At 38.9% G+C, this 16,694-nt stretch overlaps 1 protein-coding gene across 1 annotated transcript in view; it reads right to left on the bottom strand.

Annotated features, from left to right (window-relative positions):
- Nucleotides 1-16,694, bottom strand: part of CFAP58 (cilia and flagella associated protein 58) — a 69,277-nt gene that overhangs the window by 40,185 nt on the left and 12,398 nt on the right. The window contains exons 4-10 of the mRNA XM_074159205.1: nt 12,420-12,568; nt 10,458-10,614; nt 8,161-8,355; nt 5,326-5,463; nt 2,965-3,124; nt 1,618-1,700; nt 302-493 (exon numbers count right to left, since the gene is read on the bottom strand). Coding sequence (XP_074015306.1) covers nt 302-493; nt 1,618-1,700; nt 2,965-3,124; nt 5,326-5,463; nt 8,161-8,355; nt 10,458-10,614; nt 12,420-12,568 — 1,074 coding nt within the window. The remainder of the gene's footprint in view (nt 1-301; nt 494-1,617; nt 1,701-2,964; nt 3,125-5,325; nt 5,464-8,160; nt 8,356-10,457; nt 10,615-12,419; nt 12,569-16,694) is intronic.

Here is a 16,694-nt window from a genome sequence, read left to right as displayed (position 1 = left end):
TACAAGAAGTCAGAGGCCTTGGTTTGAACCCCAGCCCTAGTTTCGTTTCCCAAATGGTCTCCGAATAGGAGAAATACATGGCTGTACTCCAAGTCTCTCACAGAATACATACCCATTGATGAGGTTCCCCTGAAACAGTAGTGGGCAGCATGCACTGACAAGGAGAAGTCTTTGTAAACTGCGTGAAGACCACTGAGCTAAGTTCCCTCCCACTGGCACATTGGGAAATGAATATATCATCCATCTTTACAGTTTTGAGAGAAAGACAGGAAAGAACCACTTGCACAAAAGCTGCTCCTACCTTCTGTTTGAGCTCACTGGTTTCATTGATGAAACTATCTCTCTCCTTCTCCAATTGGTAAATAATCTTCCTTTGTTTCTGAGCTTCATTCTTATAATTTTGGATTTCTTCTTCCAATCTCTTTTTTGATTGTTCATGGAGCTTCACTAAATTTATCTGCTTCTCAGTGGCACTGGTAGCCTTGACCAAGTTCTACAGGGAACACAAAATAATGACTCGAGCTGAAAAGGCAACGCTGCCACCACTATGACAAAAACATGCCACTGACTTCCCAATATAATTTGTTCAATTGAAATTCTTGAGCCTCAAATGTGATTTAAAAAAAAAAAAAAACAAACCTTCTAAAGGAGCTGCTAAATAGTGTTTTTTATGATTTGAAGTTAAAACACTAGTGTCTATATTACCAAAAAAAAAAAAAAAATATGGATAGGATTGTTTACAAATAGATGACTGGAAAATTAATGACTGGAAAAACCTTACTAACTTTAAGGCATTTAGATTGTAAAACATACCAATAGCCAGTAAAATAAATAGTAAAGCTAAATACCCTTCCTTCTCATGTCCTAAATAGCAAGTTCAAACCGGAAATTAACCAAGCTTGGTTTAAGATTATGTATAAGGATTAAACAGAAAACACCAAGATATCATCTTTACAAAATCAGCCTTCTGGTCCCATTTTGAAGTTTCTTTTCCTAAACAGAACAGGTATTTGTTACCTGCTAAATCTGAGCCTCTGCTAGAGTCAAGACACAGGACAGTGAATCTATACCAAGTAAAGCACTTCAGAAATCATCTTTTGGTATTGAATTTACTAGATTACACTTCAGGAATGCCCATAAACACGAGATGCTATCCTGCAGTACAAGAACCTTGGGCTGACAGAAAACAATCAGTATGAGAAATGGACCTAAAAGCAAGGATTAGTATGAACACAGCCTGCCATGCTGCTACATAGTGCATCCACACTTTAGTTTGTTATTTTACTAGCAAAAACTTGCCTAGATTAGTATCAAACTTCACATGCTACAGTGTAAAAATACAAATGTAATGAACTGTTGGATATCAAGTAACAGGTTTGCAATACAGGTGACCACATGTAGCATTTTTTAACTCCCTGAAGGTTTATATGTTATATGGGTACTAATGCTATTTCAATGCACAGACAAGAAGCAGTGCGAGCATCTGCTTAAGTAAATCCAAATGCTTTACCTAATGTTATTTATTGCACAACATTTCTTTGTTTCTGTGTTTAAACTACAGACATTCCATTCTCAAGCTGTGAGATTTGTTTACCAGTGTTACCAATGCAAGCTCACCTTGCTTAGCATATCCCTTTCCCTCACAAGCTCATCTATAGCTTTCTTGTCAATCTCCACCTGCTTTTTGGCAGCCTCCAACTCTAGAGAAAAGGAGGAAAGAGAATAAATCCTGCTTTCAAATTGTACAGCTGTTAAAAATGCAGAAACAACGTAGTGGACTTTTCAAAAAGCCTTAACATTACATGAACAGTTCAATTAGCTGTGACCAGGTTTTGCAACCTCAGGTATCAGCTAATGCCATTAATACTTATTTGGGTACATGGAAGAACTTAAAAGAACTCAAGCACATTAATTAATGGTACGAGGACTTATTACATTTGGGTATTCAAACCAAGATACCACAAAGAAGTTGCATTTTCAGAAATCATTGAGCACACTGAAAATCAGAGCCTTTTATGAAGCTTCAATGCAAGCATCCAAAAATTGAGGCACTTTCAAAAACAGAGACTTTCAGAATTATTCTAATCCTTCTACGTGAAATCCAGTTCTCCTTTAAAGCAGTGAGATTCTCCTGGCTTCAGTGGAGTTAAAACTATTTGCTATGGACCAAGGTTAACACTGGACATATGCTATTAAAAAGATATTAAAAATTGGAGGTATGTGTTCTCCCTATACTTTAATATTAATTAAAACCTGCTACACTAACTGGAACTCAGTAAATGCAGTACATTGGAGTAGGTGAACATACACGTGTCCATACATTTGACACATGTATGTATGGACATGTCCATGTGTCAGACTTGGCTACACATAACATGTCTTTTTGCAATTCTCAAGCACTCCAGTAAAGATTTGGATTTCTGAAGTTCCTCACTCCTTTCTAGTACAGAGCACGACCTTAAGCAGCACTAGCAAAAGGCTTGTGGGAAAGCTCTTCCACCCGTCCCAGGGATGTATAAAAAGCAGACATGACTTTCCATAAATACAGTTATGTGGAAGGATTCATATCTCAATCATGCAGTCTCTTCAGGACACAAGCTAGAAACAGGCAAGAGAAAGGAAAGACATTTATGCCAGTAGATATCAACTTGAACTAGACAAACTCTGAGATTGCTTCTCTCTCACAGGTCAGTGCAGGAGCAATGAAGGTGAATTGGGGATGACTCTCTAAACGATATGGCACAAATTGGCCCACCACAAATTTCAGTATTGTCTGTTGTATTTTCACCCCACACGTGCTATATTGTGAAAATCCTGTAACCCTATAAGATTTTAAAAATGCTGCTGTAGGTTCCAACTGTTTATACAGTCTCGTACTAGACACTAAAGGAAAATGATCCCAAGTATCCATAACTCATAAATTATGAATCAGAAGACAGATCCATCCATTAGCTAGGCACTTACCTTTCTCTAGTCCAGATATTTGATTTTTTAAGGTGTTTCTCTCATGTCCTGCATCAACTTTTTGCTCCTCTGCAACACGCAGCTTATTCTGGAGAACATCTCTTACTTTGATCAGCTTTGAATTGTCAAGGCGCATCTGAGTCAATTCGTCATCTCTGGCCTACAGAGCAGCAACAAGGAAAGGGGAGAGAAAGTATTCACAGAAAGAAAATGGCTCTGTACTTGATATATACTTATTCCATGAAACTCAGGAAGCAAAGATATAAGTGCTGTGGGTCTCCTGAGAGAAGATAATTAGCTAATTGAACAACATTAAAAATAATTTAAACAAAGCCAACGAGGATAGGGAAAATGATAATCAAATCTTATGCTTTAGGGCTGAAGATGATCAATAAAGAATCCCCAGCTGCAAACCCCACACAGCACTACCCAATTAGTCCTGCAGATTAAACACGGGCAGCTGTAATTTCCTTTGAAGTATTAGGGACAGTGACTGCGATGAGAAAGATATCTGTAGTGTTTCCTGCTTGCATGTCCCTAATAGCAGGTATCTGTTATCCCCATGCCTTTTATTACCTATGGCTTTAAAGAAAAAGCAAAATGTAGAGTTCATCTCGTTTGCTATATAATCACAGGAGAAAATAATCAATCAAAACACTGCATAAAAATTAAGGAACTGGTTACCAGGAAACACAACCAATAATCACAACGCAAATTTGTCTCTTTCCTTTTAAGAAGTAAATATAACTTTCTGGTATAATTTAGTGCCACTGGTTTTACAGATGGTTTTACAGCCATCACAGACTACTGTGTTCTGTTTATGGCCTCAGATACTGGTTCTGTAAGATGGTGAATCCTGCTACGTGAGTATCTTCTGGGAGGACGTGAATCTCCTCAATTGTTACTGACAATAACCTTCAAGAGATTTAAGAATACTTTCACAGTTCGGGTTGCCCAACACCATAGTGGAGGCCCTCAGCACATTGCAGGGTGAAACTGCAAGCACAGTGCCTACAAAAAAGGCACCTCAGATCCAGACTGGGGCTCTTAGAAACTTTAGCAATTAGCTTAATTACTAACTGGGCAGTATCTTCTATTTTTTTGTTCCCAGAAGCCTGTGTGCATGCCTCTACAAGTTCCATCAACTTTTCTTCAAGTTGGAATAAGATCAGAGAATCAAAATCCTCTTTTTGACACCCAAATGTAAGTCACATTCGAACACATTGTAAAGTTTTAAACAATGATGGTATTGCTAGAAGTAACGATAAAACCCGATAACCTGGAAAAGACAGTACTTCATTTCTCAAATAGGTAAGAAAAATATCCTCCAGTCTGCCTAGCAAAATGCAGCAGGAGACGATCTCCTACCATGCAGCCAAATCAGAATCCACATCAGAATCTTTTGTGTTATATTAGTCATGAACTGAGTTTTTAATCTGTCAGTGGTTAGTTTTTATCATTCTAACAGCTCCCATTTGAAAAGAGAAAAAAAAAAAAAAAGCAAGCTCTCTATTGGCACACAACCTTTTTATTTAGGTGATCGTTATATTTGACTAATCCTTGATAAGATAATGATTTTCTACCTGAATTTTCTAAGGTTTAGTGTTTTAACCCCAATGATGATACAAAATGCAAGCTATGGTAGACAAAGTAATAACATGGAACACTTTACCTTTTATCACAAACGCTCTCAAAGTACCCTAAAAAGCATATGCATGAATCATTTAATCCTTCCCCAACTGAAACTCACTTGCTTCTGAGTGGTACAAAACAACTGTCAAACAATGTAAAGTCAGGCAAGAAAACCATTTAGATCAGAAAGTAAACACCATCTTGGTTACTTATATTTATCTTCCCCAACCAATACTGCAGGGGGAAAATTTTAGTGTTGGAAGCAACTCCTTTCAGTGGAAGCTATCCAAGACACTGTCGTTATAATTTATTAACATTTTTCAATGGGTTTTGGCAACATTCAGGTTATGTTAATCACTCTAAGTAAGAAAGTTGTTGCTCTTATCCGAAGATCTCACGATCAAAGAAAGACCTAATATTTGTCAAAAGTAGTATACATCCCTTATGAACACAATGAGTGTTTTGATTTATGCATTTTATGAAACAGGTCCTCCAGCAGGACAGGTGCTACACTGTCAGGTGACAGAGTTGGAGACTGCACCATGGTACTGCCACAGAAAGAATGGCATCCAGCGACAGCCAGATCTATTCCTAAAAGCTTCTCATATTTCCCCAAAACTACCTATAGGGAACTATCGGTACAAGAACCGAGGTCATCCCTGGCCCAAGTGGCAAGACTGCCATCAGAGTGATACGGCTGATAGGACGCACACACCCTCTGGTACTTACTTTCAATTCTGCTGTCTTCTGCTGGATGTCCTGCATCACCTCTTCAAACATCACACTGTGCTGCTCGCTCTCTTGCACGAGCTTATTATTTCTCATCTGAAATTGTTCAAGTTCCTTACCAGCTTTTTCATTCAAGATCTGTTAGATTCAAGAACCATCCTATTAGTTCTTTTTAATCTCATTACAATATCTACATATACATGAAGACAGAACCTTCCAGCTCCCCAGGAGATAAAAGCTGCTACAGATTGTTGTCTGCTTAAAAACTGCTCTTCGTTGCTGATGAAATTACTAACCTGAAATATGATAAATGTTCATATTGACTAGGGGAAATGATAATTTCTAATGACTAACACAGCCAGTGTCATTTTTTTTTTTTCTGGGAGCTTAGCAGGTCTCTCTTGCAGGTGGTAGATAAATATTTTACTTCTTGTTAGGCGTTTGGCAAGCATCACACAACACAACAACTTGCTACATATAATTACTGAAAATTAGTATGAGATTCAAATTACTTCAATCAGCAGAGGGCAGGGAGCTCTGTTTCTTAGCAAGCAAATCCTGCATTAATATGCTGATAACATTTCCCTGGGTGCATGGTTTGCTGAGACCAGGACACGACCATTTTCCTCTCTAATTTGTCTTCAGTCAAAAGCCTAGAATAGCATTTTCATGGTTTCTATGGAGAACATACACTTCAGTACTGGAGCTGCCAGTCTTCCGCTTGATGGGACTTCCCCTAACAGATACTACTCCATAAGTGAGGAAAGAACAATCATATTTTTCAGTTCAAGCATTAATGTGTGATAAACTGATTGTAGGAAGAGAAGAGGAATCTCCCTCTTCTGAATGCATGCAGAAGCAAAGACAGTGTAAAAATAAGGAATACTGTTTCTTGCGTTGCACATGTCAGGATAACACGGTGTTGCAGGCAATTCTTTGTTGAGACGTGGACATGGGCTGGATGAAGCCTATCTAGCAGCTGTATCAAACCATCTTCACTGCCATGCAAGCAAGGATATTTTATTAGAAATTTCAGTGGAATAAGAGCAGGCATCACAGCCAACTACAATTCAGTTGAGAAACAATAATCCGATGATATCGCAACAGCTGAGTCACCTTGTCTTGCAGATCTCTCCCCTGACTCTTGCACACTAGGATAGCCTGTGTTTTGGACAGACTTTTTGCAAAAGACACCTCCAAGCCAGCACAGGCAACAAAGACAGTGCAGTAGTGTCCAGCAATGAGGACCATGCAGCTGCTTGCTCACTCCCCACCACTCCCCCAGCAGGGTAGGGAGAAGAGGGAGAAAAGGAGGGGAAAGAAAAAAACCTCGTAGGTTGAGATAAAGACAGTTTAATAGAACAGTAACAGAAGAGGATGATGAGGGGGATGATGATGATGATGACAATAATAATGGTAAAAAAATATAGAAAACAAAGTAATACAACACAAGTCACTGTCACCATCCAATGATTGGTTGCCCAGCACATCCCGAGTAGTGATCGCGGATCCCTGTGTCCCAGCCAACCCCCCATTTATATAGCAAGCATGACATCTATGGCATGGAATATTCCTTTGGCCAGCTTGTCCTGTCTATGCTCCCTCTCAGTTTCTGTGGGAAGATGAAAAAGTCCTTGACTAAGGTAAACAACAGTTAGCAACAACTAAATATGTATTATCAACCTTCCTCTGAACCAAATCCAAAACACAGCAGCCACAAGAAAGGAAATTAACTCTGTCGCAGCTGAAATTATGACAAGTAGTCTAGTTAATTAGCCTAGGCACTGCACTTTTTTTCCAGGATAGTTTGGATGACTGAATGCCCCTAAAAAACTGCACTTAGAAAGGTTGAAAGCCCCTATAGAAAGGAGGAGGAAGAATGGAGCAGAACCAGGAATTGTAGATTTAAAAACGATGTGATTGTCCTGGCAGATCATGGAGCTGCCCTCAAAAGTGGCATCAAATCAGTGATGTTCAGAGAAATAATCAAGTCTTCTCTATATCTCGTTATGTGATGTATTTTACTAAGACTCTGTGTTGACAAAAATTGCCACAGACCTCTATGTTCAAAAATTCAGGGGCCTGAAGGGAAGAAAAAGCCATAAAAGTCATAAATTTACAAGACACACACAAGTCCCAAAGAAGTTTCCCTTGAGGTAGGTCTGTTTTACAGTGATGAGAACTCCCCTGCCATTTCCTGAAATTGCTTCTCTGAGAGTTTCTCAAAGTCAAGAGAAATGGACTGAAAACCTGAAAATTCAAACACTTGCAGAACACTATGTTAGGACATTTCCAGATAAAGTTTTTAGAAGCAGAATGGGGAAAATCAATCAAAAAAGCTTTACAAAGACAATTCTCTGCCCTTCCACAGAAATTCTTCCACAAGCTTGTGGGGTAGATAAAAATTATTGTGACAGAGAAGAAAGAAGGGGTCAGATGTAAAATAACTTTACCAATGCCACTATAGTCAATCAGTGGCAAAACTGGCAAGACTCGTCAAAAGTCCAACCTGGCAGTCTCCCATTACTATCATTAGTTCATCCATGCTCTTCACAGCCTTTGTCTCATTTGCTGTGATCTTTTCACAATGATCTCCAACAATATCACTGCTATCCGCTACTGATTTCTGTGAGGAATTCTATCTGAAATCTGTCAGCGAGCTTTACGTCTTTACTTATTAGTAAAGTAAAATTTATATAAAAATAAATATTTAATAAAATTTATTGACTAAAAATAATCTCCCTCCCTCTCCCTTCAGGAAAATCTATTTTTTTCTTATTTTGACACCAGATCCTAATCTTAGACCTGATGAAAACAGTGGGCCATGTACTCTACCTTCTGCTCTTTTAGCTGCTGTTCCATTTTCAGTTGTTCCTCTTTGTTCTTCTGTATCAGTTGCTGTAAATTTTTGATCTCAGCTTGCTTGTTATCCATTTCAGCTTGAAGATTTTTCAGCTCCTTCTCCATTTTGTCCCTCTTTCGAGACTCTCGCGATGCCTCGTTCTGATGCAGCTGGATTTCTTGCTGAAGCTATAATAATAAAGAAAAAAAAAGTTTAAGTTCTGCTGCCTTTTATTCAGGAAAACAAGGCCTCTCACCTCTCCTTCTACTATGCTTGATTTTGAAAAAAACAGCTTCTATACTACTGTACCCGCTACTACAAGGAATATGCCAGATCTTCTCAGAGGTAAATATGTTCTCTATTGGTTGAACAAAAAGTCCTGCATGAGGGAACCTATCTATTGATGATGAGAATTTGTTAAGCACCAGTCAGTTCACCCACAGAGAAGGGTCTGATACAGTTCAGACATAAAAGAATTCCTCCAGAGATGCAGCGGCACAAGTGTATTTTCACTTGTAAGTTACTTGTAAAGTGGTACTTTTTAAATGCAATGTTAAAACTAATTTGAGCTTCACGTTGTACTGCAAGGATTTTTTTTTTTATTTCTCTATCTCCCCAGCAGAAACACTTGCTACACTGACAGTAAAGGAAAGAAAGAGATGTCAGACCAGTGTTCATTTTCACAACTGCTCTTATTCTTTCTGCTCTCAAAGTTCCTCTGCAAGAACTTTGAAAGCGGAGCTTTCTCTCATATTTAATAGACTCTCTTGTGACTTCTGCTCTCTCCCTCCCCAAAAATACGATGGAGCAGATTGAGCAGAGAGGAGACACAGGGGGTTGATCCACATGGAAACATTCAGTTCAGCCAGGGACAAGCAATTGAAAGATGTTCTTCGCTTAAAGTTTCCTCTCCCTCTGAGCCCCCAGATGAAAAGTTGCCAGAACTGGCAGGGTCTTCAACAGAATCTTCAAAAAGACATTGTCATTTAAGCAGTCTGAAGTGGAGAATAATTTCATACTGGGAGAATGGGAGGTGGTTACAAATGCTGTAACAATCCTGTAAATTTAAGGGCTGATGAAGTGAGTATCAGAAGATTAAGGCTGGCAAGATTCAATGAGTTTTGACAGGAGTTTCAATCCTCTCTCTTTTCTCCCATGCCCACAATGCTGTCAGAAAAGCAAAGATTTATATTCTCTTGTAATACATTCCCAACCATCTGCTTTAGCAACAGAAATTAGTTCTATGCATGAAACCTAGGCTCATTATTACTTTCCCATTTGTGATTAATAAAAAAACTGTAAGCTAAATGCTGCTTCCATCTCTTCTCTGTTCTTTGTTTAGGTGTTCTTTTCTGCTTTTCCTTTCTCCTGCTGTCTTGCTCCAACCTCTATGTATATTCTGCTTTAAATTATTTATTCCTCAGTATTGTGTTTTTATATTTTAGTGTATCAGAGAGTTCTGTATCCCATGTTCCATCCTTTTCTACTTTCTCCCCATTCATTCAGTGGGTATCCTATTGATCTTCAGTCTTATGTATCTCTAGCTGCTATACACATTTAAAGGAAGTTATACATATTGATCAGTAAAGAAGAACTGTCTACTCAGCCAGAAAAATGGGGAACCTAACTTAAAGAGTAGACAAAAAAAGTAAAGCTGAGATGGAATATGACTGCTCTCTACAGACACTGGTGAGGTGAAAAATTATTTAAGCTGAAAAATGGTAGGCAGGAATCAGTGTGAAGAAGAATGTAGAAGGTCTCTAACCATTGGAAAAGCGAGGTTCTGGAAAAAATTCCCATAAGCAGCAGGGGAGAAAATAGCCTAATTAGCTTTTAAATCAGAATTTGATACGTTCTTACAAATGATGGTATTGGCATCATATGACAACCACTGCCAACAGCAAAGGACTTAGGATCTCCATTGCAGGTCTATGTTCTAAGTGGATCTTTGGAGGAGTAAGGATTTACAATGCAGAAAAAAAAAAACCCAAAAATGTATTGCCAGTATGAAAGATAACTGTGATTCAGGCAAAGGAACCTTGGCCTCATTCAGGGTATCAGGAAGCTATGGAAGCAGCAGGTACATGACAATACACTTTGCAAAGGACCTGGCCTAGAAATAGAAAAAAATATAAAAATCATTCACAACAGACTCCTTTCTATGCACTCCTGAAAATGACTGAGATGTGAAATAACAGGCAGTAGCAGACTAGTCAATGGAGATCAATTGCAAGAGCGGAGAATGGTTCAGGACAAAGTCTAAAATCACCTCCTGGTGATCTGTACAGACCTGCATAACGGATTGATCTGCCTCGTTTTTTGCCCTCTCTGCATCCTGCTGCTGCTCTGTGGCTTGAGTTAGACTTTGACGTAACGTCACGACCTCTGACAAGAGTTGGTCTCGCTCCTTTGTTATCTCTTCTTTAAGTTTCAGCAAATCCCGGATACTGGAAGCAAGAAAATAATAGTCAAGCAGTGTCATAGGCCCTTTCTGTTCTTCCTCCTATGCCAGAGCAAGATCTTTTTGTGAGAAACAGGAGTTTAAAAGTAATTTGTTTCATTTTAAACTCCTCCTGGATTAAGACTCTGCTGATCAATTGAATTATATGTTCTATCTACTGTGTTCATAGTCACCGTCAACATAGGCAGCTTTAAAAGCTAACCTTGTCCAATAAATCACTCTTTCTTGCTATATCACTTCCTCAGGAGTCTGAAGAAACCTTCAGTGTCCCAAAAACGCGCACAGGGAACAAAATTCCTTCTTCTCCGCCCATTGCAAAATTACTCGGGGACCAAAACTGTTCCATTGTTGTAACCATTCTCTCTGCAGCTTACCTGACTGGGCACCTAACTGGGTTATGTCTTAACAGTCAGCTAATTTAAGAATAAAACAGAACTTCCTCTTTGGATACATTTACAATCTGAAAGAAAGTCCAAGCAGTGTGGGTTCAAGCTCAACCTTAAAAACAGCCTGATAGTTCTAAAAGACTCTAGTGTTTTCAGCCCTATAGGGCTGAAAACCTGCAAAGGACTTGTCTAGTCCCATGGTCTTGTCGCTGGACAGAGTATTTAAGCGTGGAACTGGAGGCCAATACAGAAGGAACTTTAAGAAGAAACTGTGAGTAGGCAGGTCTCAGCAGTGTGGGCAGCAACTGGAAACTGCAGGAGTGAGGTCTTGGCAAAGTTAAAGCAGCCACAGAGAGCTGATTTTAGGCAGAGTTATTACTGAGGGAAGGCTTAATGACCAAGTATTTACATCAAAGGAAACTTATTACGCAGGTCCAGGGCATTTCAGGGCCAAAAGGTGAAGTAGTGGGTTTCTCATGCATCTAGCTGGCTTACATACTGGCACATTCCTTGGAGGGGAAACGTTTGAGGACACTAAAGGCCTTGCTCACAGACACAAGCCTTGTTTATGCAGCCTGGATACACAGTGCATGGGGAGCTGAACGTGCCCCATACATATCCTGAACGCATGATATAAATAAATACCTTACACAGTGTGAAAATTGCAAGCCAGAACCAGCTGGGTTGGCCCAGCAGCAACCTGGATAGGTCATAGGGTCAATATACTGTACTGAAATAACTCATCTTTGAGTTTACACTTAATCTTACAGCACAAGCACAGCCTGATACTAAAACCACCAGCTTTTGGAGGGCTTTTGAGCAGCTCCTGAGGGTTATTATTATTTGCACACTGTAGTAGCCAGAGGCTCCACCTGAGATTAGGTCCCTCTATGCTAGTGGCTGCATAAATGTTCAGTAAAAACCCCCCGTGGCCTTGAAAATTTATAAATATAAAATACAAACAAGAATACAGACAGTGATAATGCTTTATAACAAAGCTGGGAACAGAAAGAAATCAAGTTTCCTGCTTCCTTGACTTATCTACTTGACCCTGCTGCTATCATATGTAAAAATGTTGACAGGATACTATTCTCAAAGACAGAGTACGTTGAAATGCTAGTCAGATAAAACAATATGACAGATACTGAGCAAGTGCATAATATTGATTTTTATTTGATCTCTCTGCTTAATCCAATGCTGAATGAACTCGCTCAGAGCCTGATTCTGTATTTGCTCACTGCATAAACACATAGACCAATAAATGTGCACTCATGAGAAAAGTAAAAGGCAGGAAAGACCTCTCTCTCTCTGTTTTCCAGTGCCTTTTTAGTGTCTAAATGGATAAACAAGGTGTAGAATAATGGAAAATCAGATCAGGCTTTCCCCCTCTCTGGGGAAAACTTACTTGTACTCCTGTCCCAGGGATACTCCAGATTCTTGCTCCACTAAGTTAGTAAGGCGAGAAATTTCCTCTTGCAGTGAATCAATCATTTCGTTCGCTTTCTGTTCCTTTTCAGAGGCTGTATCCACCATTTTCCAGGCCTTTTCAATCTCCTAGGAACAAAATGGAAAGCAATTACATACATTAAATTGGGTTGAAAATGAACAACAAATTAAAAATTCATTGCCTTGCATTTGGTTAGTTAAGAAAATACATTTTCATGCCTTTTCATGCTTAGATTCACAACAGTTTTCTTCACCAGTTGTCTTTTCTTTTGGATGAAGGCATAGCAAATTTTGAGCCATTCAGGCTATGTCAATTTACACCACAAAAGCTCTAATATATTTTCTTTAACACATAGATCTGAACATTATCAAATCTCCCTCTGCGAGGTTTTGGTCCTGTGAGTCCCACTAATATCTAAAAAATTTACTGAAAATTCAGTGCCCACAAAGGTACCATTTACTTAAATAGCTCACTTATATCTGTAAAAATCTTATTAGCTCTTATGACAATGAACATCCAAATCACTGATTTGGATGAGAAAAAAAGATGTTAGTCTGGGCTTTTCTCCCTCTTTACTCATTTTCATCTGTGAGGACGTAATGTATTTTGATTTTGACTACATATTTAGACAAACCAGAATTCTCATGCCAAATTTCAGCACATGGAGTTACTTGAATGAGAGACTCGTGTGCCTCTCACAGGCTCCGGGTTTGATATCCACAAACAGGATAGAGGAGGAGGGTTCCCTTGATTTTTAACTTCCTCTGCATCTCTTTCCCTTGAATCAGATCCTTAAGAATCACACAGCAGGCTTATTCCTTGCAAGGTTCAAACCAAGCTCCTACCACTTCTGGAATCCTGTGCTAAAAAAATGTGTAGATTCAGAAAGCGACTGGACTGAAAGAAAAGTTCCCGAAGACTATAAATAATGAAGATGCTACTTTTGACACTTGAGGTCCCTGCACTGCAGATCACAGCATGATGTCCTCTCTCTCATGCTCATTTCTCGGCTGGCTCCTGGTGGAGTTCTGGACTTGATGGACTTGTACAGGTTTAGACTCCAGTTGTGGCTGTGCAGCTCTGCATTAGCTTTAGGGTGTCCCCAGGCAGAGCCAGATGGAAGCGTCATTACATCAGGCCATAACATCCCTTTCAACTCCTACTTGCATCATATGGATATGGGGCAGGGAAAAAAAGGTATAAAACACCTCCACAATGAAGAATATAAAATAATTTAATTTATATCTAATTGTTTACAGCAGTTCTTTATTGAAATTAACATATCTGGTTCTAAAAAAACCTTTTTAACATTAAACTCAAAATGATGACACCTATATTATGGTGTGCTGTTAATATATTTATTGAACTCTTTTAAATCAAGTCAATTTTACTGCCTAAATTAAAAATTCAAGCTATTGAACTAGCAGAAGTAACAGGCTACCAGAATTTGCTGAAAAGCTAACACAAAATATAACATCTGTAGCCTCTTCAAACTGGAGAGGGAATACATTTTCATTTTATTTATTCAACTTGTTCAGCATATCCATATTTGAGAAACCATCTGGAGCTTAAAGATCATGAATGTTTGCTCTTCTTTTTTGTTTCCCAGCCTATTAATAAAGAGTTAAACAGTGGGCTTTACTTCTTCAGAAATTCCGAAGGAGATTATAGTCAATTAAATTCAGAACCTACAAACAGTATTTTCATTACTTAATAAATTACTTAGTTCAAAATTTAGTTTGAAAAATGTGCTTTTCACTTCTGTATCAAGCATATTTGAACAGTTTTAAATATTAAAGTCAACTTTCACGTTTTATACATTTTGAGTTCTAATTTCTATTCAAATGCAGCAATGATCACACATAAAGTATTAAGTATCATCTAATAAATAATAAATTTTTCATTCATTATTATCTTAGATAAAAATGTTCAATTATGAAATTTAAATAAATGCATACTAGGCTGAAAAAATGGCATGAAGACATATTGTATGACTGGCATAAAATACAGCTGTAAATAAACATGTTTCAGATTTGTCAAGCAGTAAGAGGCAACCAACCGTTCTCTAGAAAATGCAAATGGAAAATAAGATTAAAGCTGATTACTTAAATCAAAGCTTCCTGCTGGCTGATTAGACTGTGATTAAAATTGGTGAATTAAATCATTACGATTGGAGTTTTGGGGGACAGAACCGGTGAAAAAAATCAATATGCCCCCTGAGAGGTCTCACTGGCTTCAGTGAGTATTTTGTTTGGTGAGTGATCCCCTGAAGTCAATGAGGCCATTCAGATAAGCAGTGATTTCAGGTCACCCTAAGCTGTGCATTTTGAACTTTATCTTGCTTCCAATGAGTAAAAACGATTTTATTGAATTTGTATTGATAAAACCACTTTTCATCAATAAGGTTAGCGGGCACAGATGACGGCCCTACTAATAAGAAAAATCTAAGTAAGAAATAATGCAGATTATGTCAGCACCACTGGGGGATTGCAGTACATGGTTAGGTAGGTAACATGCATTGCAGTCTGTTCTATAATTAAAGATGGAAGTACACTGGATGTTTGCAGTTAGAATCATTCAAAATTTTTTGGAGAAGGACTGGAACTCTGGAAATGGTGAAGCAGAATTCATGAAGTGTGACTGCCTTACTTTATTGTCATTAAATACCCAAAAAGATCACAACAGTTTCACTGCTCAAAAACTGGGAATTACTGAAATGCTTTCTTAGAATATTGGATTGATACCCCTGGAAATTGGAAACTCGGTAATTCTAAACAGGGCTTGGAAGTACAAGCTCCTATAAATTTCCCTTTTAGGGTTCATCCAGTGCAGCCTTGTGGATTTGTACCCCTATCAATGAAAGAGATAATTGTATTCCGTTCGTGTTCAGCTTGGCACTTTGCTCCTTTGATATGACTGTAAACATCAGACAATTAGGTCCAGTTTATTAAAACTACAAAACAGATCACTGAACAACCACCAGAGAGTTAACAGCTATTGATTATTATTGACTTGGGTCCTACCAGCCTCTGGTCTGTGTAGTTAACCCCTGCCCCTAAACAAATCCTACTGATTACAAAAAGGCTCCACGTAGAGAAAAAAATTGCTTCTGCAACTTTTATTTGTATATGAAAAAATGACCTAGAAGAGGAAGGCTGTACACCTCTTACCCTGATGACCCATTAAGTCACCAAGATTTAGGGACTTAATTTGAAGCAACTATACCACATTTACAAGAACAGCCCCACCAGGATTCTCCTATCTTTTGTAAATAATTAAACAGTGGAACAGATTGTTTCTTTAATTTAGCACTGAAGAATATTATCTTTGCTACTTTAGCACTTGAATTTTCCTCAACACTTGCCTTGGGCACTTGCAAAACACATTTTTTGAATGTTAGTAAAACTGTAGTGAAGTACTGCAGCCGTAATGGAACTTACCTTCAGAAAGCAGAATAACATGGACTATGAAAAGTATCATTCCCCTGTACTATGCACTGGTGAGGCCCCACCTCGAGGGCTGTGTCCAGTTTTGGGCCCCTCACCACAAAAAAAACATTGAGAGGCTGGAGCGGGTCCAGAGAAGGGCAACGGAGCTGGTGAGGGGTCTGGAGAATAAGTCTGATGAGGAGAGGCTGAGGGAGCTGGGGGGGTTCAGCCTGGAGAAAAGGAGGCTGAGGGGAGACCTTCTCGCTCTCTACAACTCCCTGAAAGGAGGCTGTAGCCAGGGGGGGTCAGTCCCTTCTCCCAAGTCACAGGCGATGCAACAAGAGGAAACGGCCTCAAGTTGCACCAGGGGAGGTTCAGATTGGAGATGAGGAAAGATTTTTCCACGGAAAGGGTTCTTAAGCCTTGGAATGGGCTGCCCAGGGAAGTGGTTGAGGCACCATCCCTGGAGGTATTTAAAAGACGGGTTGACATAGTCCTTAGAGACATGGTTTAGTGACGGTTTTTATCAGTGTTAGGCTGATGGTTGGACTAGATGATCTCAAAGGTCCCTTCCAACCCAGACAATTCTATGATTCTATGATTCTATACCAAAAAAACACCCCAAAACGTGACATGAACATTTTAAACAATATCCAAATAATTTCTGAACATTTAAGGGAAAGACTAAGTCTCATAGCCAAACTGGAAAAGTATCAGTGCTGTTTATCTGTCTCACGGTACATCACTAGAATTGAAATGTCCCATGTTGTGCATTGCACGTCATTTCTAATAGGATCATATTGTC

The sequence above is a fragment of the Numenius arquata genome, chromosome 15, assembly GCF_964106895.1.
Source record: "Numenius arquata chromosome 15, bNumArq3.hap1.1, whole genome shotgun sequence".
Taxonomy (NCBI): Eukaryota; Metazoa; Chordata; class Aves; order Charadriiformes; family Scolopacidae; genus Numenius; species Numenius arquata.
This window is presented reverse-complemented; position numbering and strand designations above follow the sequence as displayed.